This window comes from Podarcis gaigeae (assembly GCF_964106915.1).
Source record: "Podarcis gaigeae genome assembly, chromosome: 5".
In the NCBI taxonomy this organism is placed as follows: Eukaryota; Metazoa; Chordata; class Lepidosauria; order Squamata; family Lacertidae; genus Podarcis; species Podarcis gaigeae.
In genome coordinates this window covers 98,131,070-98,144,710 of record NC_139681.1, presented here as the reverse complement: position 1 = coordinate 98,144,710, position 13,641 = coordinate 98,131,070, and the positions used below count along the sequence as shown (strand labels likewise).

At 45.9% G+C, this 13,641-nt stretch overlaps 2 protein-coding genes across 3 annotated transcripts; both read right to left on the bottom strand.

Moving 5' to 3' along the window:
* Positions 1–671: 671 nt before the first annotated feature.
* Positions 672–3,959, bottom strand: LOC310845021 (receptor-transporting protein 2-like). 2 transcript variants are annotated; one of them, XM_083739894.1, is made up of 3 exons: positions 3,155–3,959; positions 2,422–2,904; positions 672–2,325 (listed from the first exon to the last, which is right to left on the bottom strand). In XM_083739894.1, exons 1-3 carry the CDS (start codon positions 3,313–3,315, stop codon positions 2,076–2,078), a joined length of 894 nt encoding a protein of 297 aa, XP_083596020.1. In that variant the 5' UTR covers positions 3,316–3,959; the 3' UTR covers positions 672–2,075. The 2 variants fall into 2 exon arrangements, with proteins under 2 accessions (XP_083596020.1, XP_083596019.1); XM_083739893.1 differs by having other exon boundaries at positions 672–2,904; positions 3,155–3,957.
* A 1,676-nt stretch (positions 3,960–5,635) lies between these two features.
* On the bottom strand, positions 5,636–8,793 carry LOC310844526 (receptor-transporting protein 2-like). The gene is made up of 2 exons (XM_083738624.1): positions 8,439–8,793; positions 5,636–6,412 (listed from the first exon to the last, which is right to left on the bottom strand). Exons 1-2 carry the CDS (start codon positions 8,597–8,599, stop codon positions 5,773–5,775), a joined length of 801 nt encoding a protein of 266 aa, XP_083594750.1. The 5' UTR covers positions 8,600–8,793; the 3' UTR covers positions 5,636–5,772.
* Positions 8,794–13,641: the final 4,848 nt, after the last annotated feature.

The window sequence follows — 13,641 nt, the reverse complement described above, 5'->3', positions numbered from 1 at the left end:
GTTCATGACCATCGGCTAACACAGGGCACACCTGGGCTAGAAAATAGTGTGCAAGCTTTAGAGTTCTTCAGAACTCTTCATCAGGCTAGATGGAGATGTCTGAAGAACTCTAAAGCTTGCACATTAAAAAAAAACAACCACTTTGGGGTGGGGCATTAGCCTGATAAAGGTATTGCCCTAATATGGACTTTGGAATTTTTCTTACGTGCTAACATGCCTTCCTTTATTTTCTCCTCTCTTTTCTTCCCAGTCACGGTTATGGGGTTCGAGGGACCCCAACAACCAATTTAATTCAATCGCAATCTCATTATGCTGTTATTATTATTATTCCTCGGGTCAACTCTATTTCTGGCCAGCTAAGAATTTATATATATATATATTGATTATTTCCATAAGTAGTTAAATGCCCTGTGTTCCATATCTGCATATAAAGAGCTAATTTTGTTTAGGTAAGCCTACCCAGATATTTAGAATGTTTATGCAAGTTTTAATCTGTTTTTAGTCTATTGCTATTTTAATTTTTCAAAAGTCTTAAATTATTGTTGTTAATTTCTCTTATTGATAATTTCATTGCTTTATTCTTTTTGTAAACCCTTATGAAGCTTTTTTTCCCCAATCAAGCAGATTATAAATTTTATGAAATAAATAAATCCTGTTGCACAACCCCCTTTTTGCTGGTGATAGGGGAGTTACCTATTTGACTTCCATTGCTAGCACTACTATTCATTATCATTAGGTATTTTGGAAGTATCTATAACAAATGCACAGGATCCGAGAGGGTTTTTTTCATTTGCAATTTATTTTATTCATTTGAAACAGTTTTCTCCTACCCAATCCTTCAATGTCTTAAAATTTCCAGGAACAAGTAACACCTCAGAAAGAAATAACAACAGACCTCTCTTTTTAAGATCAAACAGAGCAGGTAATGAATAATAAAATCAGCTGGTAGCAGAAATATGCAACCCCATTAAAGCAAAATATGTTCTTATTTTAAAATCTTAAAACAAAAACTAGTTTGCCATTGCTGCCCCCCAACCAAATGGCAAATGCAACATGGGGAAACTTTGCAAAAAGGCTTAGGAGGTAGAAATCAGGAACTCCTTAATAATTCACTGTATAGTTAACTTGCAGTACAATGGTATACAGTTTTGAGGCACCCATAGTTAGAGTTAGTAAATGTTAGGAATTACTAAATGCTTGAAGCCTTCACCTGGGGGAGAGACAGTGTTGCAGTGTGAAATAGAAAAATGCAGTTTAAGCTTGTGTGCCAGAGCAGGGCATCGTCAGATGGGGGGGGGGATGGGCAGAGAGCTGTTAAGACGTACAAAGATGTTGATGGTCAACGCATGAAGGAAGACATTTGAATTTGCTGAAATTCAAAGGTTAAGCTTTCTCTAGTATGAAAATGCAATTATGGGGAAAGTTCACCTGTTCACATTCTATCTGTCGGACACTGTATTACGTGGGTGGCCATTTAAAAAAAGGGGGGTGGCCATCCACTCCACCTGCAAAAGAATTCACTTCTATATCAACTTGTTCATTCCCCAGGTGAGGGACCACCTGCTAAATAAACCACGGAAGCGAATTCAAGTCCCGTATCCAAGAGGGACCCAGCATTTACTAAAATCATTGCAATAGCACAGCCTTGCCAACCAGCTGCTCAGTTACTTCTCATGACCCGTAACCTTTCCTGATGTATGTTGAAGGGTGTTTATGTTTTAAGAATGTTCAGATGTTTTATGACTCTTTGTTTGAACTACTATAAAAGCTGTGTTCTGATTTGCTGATCACACAACTAGCAGCTGATTACACAACGGTATACTTGATTGATTGATTGATTGATTGATTGAACGACATTCTATTCGAGTAGCAAAGAAAGGAAAGGGAAGAAAAGGCGAATCTTACACCGTCACAATTTGCCACTGGTGTAATAGTTTCAGAATACAGAAAGGCATATTCAGACATTCGACAGCTTTTGTACAGGAGGCAGCAGGGCTTCTAAAGTCACGGCAGGCAAAGCCAGAAGGAGTGGGTGTCTGAATTTGCATTGCAGTTTAAATTTCCTGCCTGCTCTGTTATCCCCGGAACCAGTTAGGCAACGAAACCATATAGGCAATGAAAATTATAATTGAAATTATAAATACTGCTATAATTAGAATTACAGACCAAAGACAGTAATTACAACTCTGTGTTAGGGCTGAGGACCCTGTGGAGGATGGGGATAAAGACCCTGTGATTGATGGGGCTGAGGGCCTTGGGAATGATGAGCCTGAAGACCAGGGGAATGATGGAGCTGAAGACCCTGTGAATGATGGGGCTGAGGGCCTTGGGAATGATGGGGCTGAGGACCAGGGGAATGATGGGGCTAAAGACCCTGTGAATGATGGGGCTGAGGGCCTTGGGAATGATGGGGCTGAGGACCAGGGGAATGATGGGGCTGAAGACCCTGTGAATGATGGGGCTGAGGACCTCGGGAATGATGGACTTGGTGTTTCTATCTGTATAATGGTCGCCGGATACCCTGTGCTTTGGGGTTTCCCATGGTGCTCTGCTTGCTTCGACCGTCCTTGTTGCCCTTTGTGGATTCCCAGCTGGCACCCTTCACAAAACTCGCGCTTATGCGGACCACCCTCGTGACAGACCACCTTAGAGAGCTGACTGCGGTCAACCTGCTCCCCATAGCACTTCTCCCTGATGTCAAGAATCAAGTCTTTCAAGATGTCGGCAACGTCGTCCTCAGAGAACTGTGGCTCTTCGTACGTGTCCAGAGAGCATTCGTGGCACCGCTGACCAAAGCGCTTCATCTTGACGTGTCCTCGCCTCTCAGAACTGTCCCATTGCATGTGGAACAGGATAAGAACTTGGTGTGAGGACCAGCTGTGCCAGCATCCGGAACAGGTAAATCTAGCAGGGAGAGAGGGAGAGATGATGGGAGGAGAAGCAGGCAGAATTTGGTACTTTTATTGAGGCTCTCCTGAAGAGTGGACCTCAGGAGAACCCTACATGGAACCCTGGAGAACCTCAGGCAGTCAGGGGAGACAGCCCAGTGCTAGATGGACCAATGCTTTGATTCAGCAAAAGGCAGCTCTCTGTGTTCCTGGGCACTACAAAAATGTTAGTTATCTGGTAGAAGCTTTGTTGTTGTTGTTTTTACCTTCCATGAGCATGCTCCTGAAATGCTTCCGTCCACCCGGGTTCCACGCTGTGGAATTCAATCCTGCGATCCATTGTCAGCCTCCAGATATCATTTGGCTTCACCTCATTCATCTGCTTCTTAAAAACCCGTCTCCAAAAATCCATCGTGAGCCTATTCATGTTTCTTTCCCGATTGGTGTTGCTTAATGACAAAGGTGACTGTGGTCTTTTTTGCAGATGCCAGAATGGGATGCAGAGAGAAGGTGGGTGCCCGTTGTGATTCCCTGCTTTGCTTTCCTCACTCTCACAAGCTGACTGGTCCGTGTGTTTGCGAAACGAAACTCAGCCAAGAGTTAATAACACCAGAGGATCAAAGTCAACTGTGAGGACTTTGGGACAACTCTTTCTGTAGTTTCCAGGTGGCATGGATAGCCAACAATAGCTTTTATTACCTGTTTAGTTTACTTGCAATACAGTAGTATATAGCGTACTTCCGTAGTGGCCAAGGTAACATTTCTAAGATTCTTCGTATACTATTTTGTGTTTTAGCTAATAGCTCCAATGAACATTACACTTACTGTTTGCTAACTGCCTTGATCCTTCCTCCAAAAATTATCAAGCAGTATGTCACTGGTGGTTTCAATTCTTTCTTGTTATTGTGTTTTAAGAGCTGTGATGGTTGAAGAAAGTAATGCTTTCGGATACCAGTACAGTGGTACCTGGGGTTACAGAGGCTTCAGATTACAGGCGCTTCAGGTTACAGACTCTGCTAACCCAGAAATAGTACCTCGGGTTAAGAACTTTGCTTCAGGATGAGAACAGAAATCGTGCTCCGGCAGCGGAAGACCCCATTAGCTAAAGTGGTATCTCAATTTAAGAATAGTTTCAAGTTAAGAACGGACCTCCAGAACGAATTACGTTCTTAACCCGAGGTACCACTGTATACCTGGAAAGTGCAGGAGAGGAGAGTTGACTGGGAACCTCAAGTCTTGCTTCTTGGATTCCCACTAGGGCTCCTGGTTGACCACTGTGAGAACAGGATCCTGGACTAGAGGGTTACCCATTTTCCAGATCCAGCACGCTCTTTTTTATGTTTTTATACTCCTTTCTTTTAAAACGTGCTTTTGTTGCCCTGGGGAGACAGAGAACCTTGCTCCATTTTAATTACGCAAAACTAAACGTCCTGGTTGGGACACTGTGGGTTAAACCACAGAGCCTAGGACTTGTCGATCAGAAGGTCGGCAGTTCGAATCCCCGTGACGGGGTGAGCTCCCGTTGCTCGGTCCCAGCTCCTGCCAACCTAGCAGTTCGAAAGCATGTCAAAGTGCAAGTAGATAAACAGGTACTGCTCCGGCGGGAAGGTAAACGGCGTTTCCGTGCGCTGCTCTGGTTCGCCAGAAGCTGCTTAGTCATGCTGGCCACATGACCCGGAAGCTGTTCACCAGTTCCCTCGGCCAATAAAGCGAGATGAGCGCCTCAACCCAAGAGTCGGTCACGACTGGACCTAATGGTCAGGGGTCCCTTTACCTTTACCTAAACGTCCTGGTTATGTGCTTGAATCCCTGCTCCCCAAACCCTTACAAGTCTGGAGAATGTGTCCAGAAAATTATATTCAGGAGGTGGACTCTCCTTCCTTGGAGGATTTTAAGCAGAGGTTGGATGGCCATCTGTCCATTGTCCAATCTGTACAATGCCGTACAGTTTTGGGACACCCATAGTTAGAGTTAATATATGTTAGGAATTACTAAATGCTCGAAGTCTTCACCTGGAGAGAGACAGTGTTGCAGTGTTTAAAAAATGCAGTTTACCTGGTCTACCAGACCAGGGCATCAACGGGACTGGGGGAGGGGAGAGAGAGTTGTTAAGACATACAAAGATGTTGATGGTCACTGATCAACACATGAAGGAAAACCCATGAATTTTCTGAAATTCGAAGGTTAAGCCTTTTGTAGTATGGAAATGCAATTATGGGGAAAGTTCACCTGTTCACATTCTATCTGCCAGGCACTACTGTATTACGTGGGTGGCCATTAAAAAAAAATGGGGGGGTGGCCATCCACTCCACCTGCAAAAGAAGTCACTTCCATATCACCTTGTTGTTTCCCCAGGTGAGGGATCACCTGCTAAATAAACCACGGAAGCGAATTCAAGTCCTGTATCCAGGTGGGACCCAGCATACTATTGCAATAGTTTTGCCATCCAGCTGCTCAGCTGCTTCTCATGACCTGTAACATTTCCTTATGTTTGTAGAAAGGTGTCTATGTTTGAAGAATGTTCAGATGTTTTATGACTCTTGTTTTGAACTACTATAAAAGCTGTGTTCTGATTTGCCACTAATGAGCAGCTGATCACACAACGGTCGATTGATTGATTGATTGATTGATTGATTGATTGATTGAACGACATTCTATTCAAGTAGCAAAGAAAAGGGAAGAAAAGGCGAATCTTCCACCAAAGATGTTCTGATCCGTCACAATTTGCCACTGGCGTAATAGTTTCAGAATACAGAAAAGCCTTTGCAGACATTCAGCAGCTTTTGTACAGGAGGCGGCAGGGCTTATAAAGTCACAACAGGCCAAGCCAGCAAGGGGTGGGTGCCTGAATTTCCATTGCAGTTTAACTGTACCGCCTGCTCTGCTATCCCCAGTACCAGACAATGAAAATTATAATTATAATTATAAAACATAGGCAGCAATTGCAACTCTGTATAGGGACTGAGGACCCTGTGAATGATGGGACTGAGGACCCTGTGAATGATGGGACTGAGGACCCTGTGAATGATGGGCCTGAAGACCCTGTGAATGATGGGACTGAGGACCCTGTGAATGATGGGGCTGAGGACCCTGTAAAAAATGGGCTTGGTGTTTCTATCTGTATAATGGTCGCCGGATACCCTGTGCTTTGGGGTTTCCCATGGTGCTCTACTTGCTTCGACCGTCCTTGTTGCCCTTTGTGGATTCCCAGCTGGCACCCTTCACAAAACTCGCGCTTATGCGGACCACCCTCGTGACAGACCACCTTAGAGAGCTGGCTGCGGACAACCTGCTCCCCATAGCACTTCTCCCTGATGTCAAGGATCAAGTCTTTCAAGATGTCGGCAACGTCGTCCTCAGAGAACTGTGGCTCCTCGTACGTGTCCAGAGAGCATTCGTGGCACCGCTGACCCAAGGGCTTCATCTTGACGTGTCCTCGCCTCTCAGAACTGTCCCATTGCATGTGGAACAGGATAAGAACTTGGTGTGAGGACCAGCTGTGGAGGCATCCGGAACAGGTAAATCTAGCAGGGAGAGAGATGGGGGGGGGGGGAAGCAAGCAGAATTTGGTACTTCTGTTGATGCTCTCCTGAAGCGTGGACCTTGCATATTGTACATTGTAACCTGCAGCTAAATGCCCATAGAGAACAATGGTTTTAAAGTACTCAGTGACTCCCCTCCCAGTGGTTCTTCCCCAGCCATACCCACTTGGGCACCTGATATCAGGTGAGAAGGAAAGGAGAGCAAAGGTGTTATGATAGAGAGAACATCCACCAAAACATCATATCACATGAGACAAACTGCCCTCCCCATGAGCTAATGAGCTTCCACAGCAGATTATAACTGGTTATTTCTACTTACTGTATTTTCCGCTCTATAGGACACACTTTTTCCCCTCCAAAAATGAAGGGGAAATGTGTGTGCGTCCTATGGAGCGAATGCAGGCTGCGCACCCCGGGCTTCAGGCAGCTATCCGCAAGCCTTCAGAGCCTGGCGAGAGCTCCTGCCGGGCTCAGAAGGCTTACGGATAGCAGCAAGCTCTGGGAGCGAAGGCGAGGTTGCACGCAACCTCGTCCCCGCTTCCGGACCCATTCTGGGGGCTGGGGTCGGGGGGAGCTCGGGCTTCCCCTGCCCCAGCCCCGCAGCTAAAAACAAAGCCAAGACAGTGAGTGGGATCCATTCCGCTGGCTGTCTTGGCTTCTGCCAAAGCCGCGCACAGCCTTTCCCGGCTGGAGAGGTTGCGCGTGGCTAAAGAGGAAGCCAAGACAGCCCGCTTCTTTGCTCTTTGGGGCTGGGGGGGGGAAATTAAAAAAAAATCTTTATTCCCCACCCCTAAAATCTAGGTGCGCCCTATGGTCCAGTGCGCCCTATAGAGCGAAAAATATGGGTAATGGGTTTTCCATGGGAAGAGGAAATTCAGAGAGAGAGAGAGAGAGAGAGAGAGAGAGAGAGAGAGAGAGAGAGATATCTTGGCATTTTGAAGACGTTGACAAGGTATAGATGCTGCAAAAACCCTGTGTGCATAAGCACTATCAATTCCACACAAAAAAACCTCCCAGCTGGGAGTTCACTCTGCAGGTGTGCTGGAGCACAATATGGGATGAGATGTAGATCAGCAGAAGAGAGTCCGCACACAGAATGTCCCACTTTCAATCCCCAATGGCATTGCAGGGGGTTGGACAAGATGACTTGGGGTCCCTTCCAACTCTAGTATTCCACGATTCTATTTAGGGCCAAGAGAGAACCCTACATGGAACCCTGGAGAACCATAGAATCATAGAATCATAGAATCATAGAGTTGGAAGAGACCACAAGGGCCATCGAGTCCAACCCCCTGCCAAGCAGGAAACACCATCAGAGCACTCCTGACATATGGTTGTCAAGCCTCTGCTTAAAGACCTCCAAAGAAGGAGACTCCACCACACTCCTTGGCAGCAAATTCCACTGTCAAACAGCTCTTACTGCCAGGAAGTTCTTCCTAATGTTTAGGTGGAATCTTCTTTCTTGTAGTTTGGATCCATTGCTCCGTGTCCGCTTCTCTGGAGCAGCAGAAAACAACCTTTCTCCCTCCTCTATGTGACATCCTTTTATATATTTGAACATGGCTATCATATCACCCCTTAACCTCCTCTTCTCCAGGCTAAACATGCCCAGCTCCCTTAGCCGTTCCTCATAAGGCATCGTTCCAGGCCTTTGACCATTTTGGTTGCCCTCCTCTGGACACGTTCCAGTTTGTCAGTGTCCTTCTTGAACTGTGGTGCCCAGAACTGGACACAGTACTCCAGGTGAGGTCTGACCAGAGCAGAATACAGTGGCACTATTACTTCCCTTGATCTAGATGCTATACTCCTATTGATGCAGCCCAGAATTGCATTGGCTTTTTTAGCTGCCGCGTCACACTGTTGGCTCATGTCAAGTCAGCAGCCGGTCAGGGGAGACAGCCCAGTGCTAGATGGACCAATGCTCTGAATCAGGAAAAGGCAGCTCTCTATGTTCCTGCGCATTACAAACATATTAGCTATCTGGTAGAAGCTTTGTTTGTTTTTTTACCTTCCATGAGCATGCTCCTGAAATGTTACCGTCCATCCGGGTTCCACGCTGTGGACCTCAATCCTGCGATCCATTGTCAGCTTCCAGGGATCATTTGGCTTCGCCTCATGCATCTGCTTCTTAAAAACCCACCTCCAAAAATCCATCGTGAGCCTTTTCATGCTTCTTTTCCGATCGGTGTTGCTTAATGACAAAGGTGACTGTGGTCTTTTTTGCAGAGGGCAGAATGGGACGCAATGAGAAGGTGGGTGCCGTTTGTGAGTCCCTGCTTTGCTTTCCTCACTCTCGCAAGCTGACCGTTTGCAAAACGAAACTCAGCCAAGAGTTAACAACACCAGAGGTTCAAAGTCAACTGTGAGGACTTTGGGACAAGTCCACTCACCTCTTTATCGGTGGGCGGCATTGCATTGGGAAAGCCTTTGGTTGACTCGAGGGGAGGTCATTGCCTTTGCCTTCCCCTCCTCAGTAAGGGTGTCCTGTTAAAGGGATCTGGGGTGTGAATACTGTCCGAAGCCTGGGCGTGGGCTAGGGCCATGTCACAGCCCCTATTGGGACCCCTCAGGGTGATGCCACTATCTCATGTAAGTCACAGGGCACCCCCTATCTGTTGTTTATCCTCCTGTGGACTCGGTGCAGATGGGCAGGAGTCAAGATATAGCCTAAGACAAACCGCTCACATCTGTAACCAATAAAACTGTGTCCTATTTCAACCCATAAACCAAAATACTTTGTGTCAGTGTGTTTTATTGTTCTCCTAGGAACTCTGTGGCTCAGGTGCCTTGGCACGCAACTCCTTCTGTAGTTTCCAGGTGACATGGACAACCAACAATAGCTTTTATTCCCTGTTTGGTTTACTTGCAATACAATGGTACGTAGGGTACTTCCGTAGTGGCCAAGGTAACATTTCTAAGCTTCTTCGTATACTATTTTGTGTTTTAGCTAATACAGTGGTACCTCAGGTTAAGTACTTAATTCGTTCCAGAGGTTCGTACTTAACCTGAAACTGTTCTTAACCTGAAGCACCCCTTTAGCTAATGGGGCCTGAAGCACTATTTCTGGGTTAGCAGAGTCTGTAACCTGAAACGTATGTAACCTGAAGCGTGTGTAACCTAAGGTACCACTGTAACTCCAATGAACATTACACTTACTGTTTGCTAACTGCCTTGATCCTTCCTCCAAAAATTATCAAGCGGTATGTCACTGGTGGTTTCAATTCTTTCTTGTTATTGTGTTTTAAAAGCTGTGACGGCTGAAGAAAGTAATGCTTTGGGACACCAGTACAGTGGTACCTGGGGTTACAGAGGCTTCAGGTTACAGGCGCTTCAGGTTACAGACTCTGCTAACCCAGAAATAGTACCTCGGGTTAAGAACTTTGCTTCAGGATGAGAACAGAAATCGTGCTCCAGCAGCGGAAGGCCTCATTAGCTAAAGTGGTATCTCAATTTAAGAACAGTTTCAAGTTAAGAACAGACCTCCAGAACGAATTAAGTTCTTAACCCGAGGTACCACTGTATACCTGGAAAGTGCAGGAGAGGAAAGTTGACTGGGAAGCTCAAGTCTTGCTTCCTGGTTTCCCATTGGGGCCCCCGGTTGACCACTGTGAGAACAGGAACCTGGACTAGACGGTCACACATTTTCCAGATCCAGCACGCTATTTTTTATGTTTTTATACTCCTTTCTTTTAAAAAGTGCTTTTGTTGCGCTAGGGAGACAGAGAACTTTACTCCACTTTAATTGTGCAAACCCAAATGTCCGGGTTATGTGCTCGAATCCCTCCTCCACAAACCCTTACAAGTCCGGAGAATGTGTCCAGAGAATTATATTCCGGGGGTGGACTCTCCTTCCTTGGAGCTTTTTAAGCAGAGGTTAGATGGCCAGCTGTCCTGATTGCTTTAATTGAGATTCCTGCATTGCAGCGGGCTGGACTAGATGACTCTCGTGGCCCCTTCTAAGTCTACGATTCTATGATTCCCCTTGAATTAGAGCCAGAAATTCCCCTTGAATTGGAGCCAGAATTGGAGCCAGAAACAATTCCCCTTGAATTGGAGCCAGAAAGTACGATTCACCTTAAAATGCCTTCTTGCTTTCTTTCTTTTTTTTAAGATAAATAAGTTAAATAAGTTTGTTAAATAAGTTTAACAATTACAAAGAAAAGAAAAACAGACAATAATAATAAGAAAAAAACAAAAAAATTACAATACTTCAATACTAAAAGAAAATACAATACTAAAAAGAAAAAAGAAAACAATACAGCTAAACAATAACATTTAAAAAACACTAACATCCAGTATTTTCGTATCTTTATCTTTCATTTACTTATTTCCTTGACTTCCTCACGCCTCCCTTTTTTGTATTCTAATTCATAATTGTTTCAGCAAGTCCTTCCCCTCTTTCTCAGATTTTGTTCCATAATTTATCTTAACGCAATTTTACCTTGAATTTTTCACTTTAACCCATTAACAATCCATTTTAACTTAATTCTTTACAACCTTTCTGCTAAGACCATGTAAATTCACTCCAGCATCTTTCTAACATTCATTAATTTTACAATGTTTTTTTAAATATGCTTTAAATTCCAATGCCTTCTTGCTTTCTAAAAGCAAAGCAAAGCATGTTCAGGCTCTCCTTGCTCAACGACACGCCAGCAGCCACACTTTGCAGGAAACGCGCGCAATTTCCTGTGGTGCAACAGAACAACCCCACTTCCGACCACCAATACCTCGGATGCTGACTGGGCGTCACAGCGACACTTAGTCATGCCCATGCCAAGAGAGCCAGGTGGTTTGTCTGCTCTCGCAGCTCCCGGCGACTGAGGTTCGCCCGCATGGAGTGGTTCATAGTTCTGAGAAGCAGCCAGAGGCCTTTTTTCAAGTCAGCATTTTTCTGCTGCCACAGCTGCGCCTGCCTCCAGAAACGTTCGGCTGCACAAACTCCGGAGGCTGCGAAAAGACACCTTTCAGGGGGTGGGAAAGACTGAAAGGCTGCAGGACAGGTGGGTAGGTAAACAAGCAAGTAGAGGACCTGAATCTGGCGACACATAAAGCCAAGGGCTTTTTTATATAAATAATAATAATAATAATAATTTATTATTTATACCCCGCCCATCTGGCTGGGTTTCCCCAGCCACTCTGGGCAGCTTCCACAGAGACCAAAAATACACTAAAATGTCACACGTTAAAAACTTCCCTGAACAGGGCTGCCTTAAGATGTCTTCTGAATGTCAGGTAGTTGTTTATCGCTTTGATATCTGGTGATAGGGCGTTCTGCAGGGTGGGTGCGACCACCGAGAAGGCCCTCTGCCTGGTTCCCTGTAGCTTTGCTTCTCACAATGAGGGAACCGCCAGAAGGCCCTCGGCGTTGGACCTCAGTGTCCGGGCTGAACGATGGGGGTGGAGATGCTCCTTCAGATATACTGGGCTGAGGCCGTTTAGGGCTTTAAAGGTCAGCACCAACACTTTGAATTGTGCTTGGAAACGTACTGGGAGCCAATGTAGGTCTTTCAAGACCGGTGTTATGTGGTCTCAGTGGCCGCTCCCAGTCACCAGACTAGCTGCCGCATTCTGGATTAGCTGTAGTTTCCGAGTCACCTTCAAAGGTAGCCCCACGCAGAGTGCATTGCAGTAGTCCAAGCGGGAGATAACCAGTACATTAGTACTGATTGGGTAAAAGGGGTAATTCAGCGCCCTGTCCAAACAATAGTACAGTTTCCAGAAGTTACCTGAAAGCAGGCCTGCTGAAGGATTGATAGCTCAGACTATTAATCTCAAAGTACTGGCTTTGAGCCCCAAGTTGGGCAAAAAGATTCCTGCATTATAGTGGTTGGACCAACTCTACAGTTCTATGAGATGGTGGGACAGTGTTCTTGAAGCTACCGGCATGAGTTTGACCAAACTGCGTGAGGCAGTGGAAGACAGGAGTGCCTGGCGTGCTCTGGTCCAGGGGGTCATGACTAAGTCGGACACGACTAAGCGACTAAACAACAACAACAACATGATTCTGCTGGTAGCAAATTCTATAGGGCAGGGCCTCAGCCCCAGTGAAGTTCAGCTGAACCTCATGGGTGTAGAAGTTCTTGGAGATCGAGGTAGAGCATAAGGAGTCAGGTCCTTAAACTACTTTGTCCCCAAGTTGTTTAGGACTTTGTGAATCACCACAAGTGCCTTGAACCAGCAGATGCATGCTCATGTTCACAATGAAGGGAGTTTAAGTATTTGTTTTTATCTACTGAAATATACTCAGAGTCGAGAGTGGATTTCATACTCTTTATTCAGCTCATAGTGGTGAGGAGGAATGGAAGTTCCCCCAGAATGTCTGCTTTATACACATTATTCACACAATGGGCCCCATGTGATTGGCTAATTCCAGGGTTCTCCTGTAGGCCAATCAGGTTGCGGATACACTTCCACCTGGAGCTGGATTGGGTGGTTCCTGTGGACCAATCAGACTGCTGCATTTTGGATCCTATTCAACTCAGTACATAACAACTACCTACCTATCTTTCTCTTTTGTATTGTTTCAATGGGTTCTGAGGTATGGGCTTAAGTCGGTAATAGAATATGGGGGGGTAATTTAAAATCAAGTCAAGTACAGTGGTGCCCCGCAAGACGAATGCCTCGCAAGACGGAAAACCCGCTAGACGAAAGGAGGCGCTTTCCGTTTTGGAGGCGCTTCGCAAAACGAATTTCCCTATGGGCTTGCTTCGCAAGACGAAATGTCTTGCGAGTTCCTGCAGGTTTTTTCCCTTTTCCCCCCTTTTCCTAAGCCGCTTATCAGCTGATCCGCTAAAAGCCGCTAAATCGCTAAAAGCGCTAATCCGCTAAGCTGTCAATGGGCTTACTTCGCAAGACGAAAAAAACGCTATACGAAGAGCCTCACAGAACGGATTAATTTCGTCTTGCGAGGCACCACTGTACAACATTACCTGCTTTGCTAGAGTGGCCGTGCAGGGGATATTTGGTCCGGCCAGTCATAACTTCCTGTTCCTTCTGGCCTGGAGCATCTTTCCTTGCATGTGACTAGTAGGTGGTGTGACCTTCCCAGCAGGGGTGTATGAAGGGGGTGGGTGTGGTGGGTGCGGTCCACCCCGGGTGTCATCCCTGAGGGGGTGACAAAAAAGCACACCGTGGGAGGCGGCACTTACCACGGGCCCCGGTCTGCAGTACTCCTGAGCCACGCATCTTTCCTAGGAGTGGCACGGTGGCTA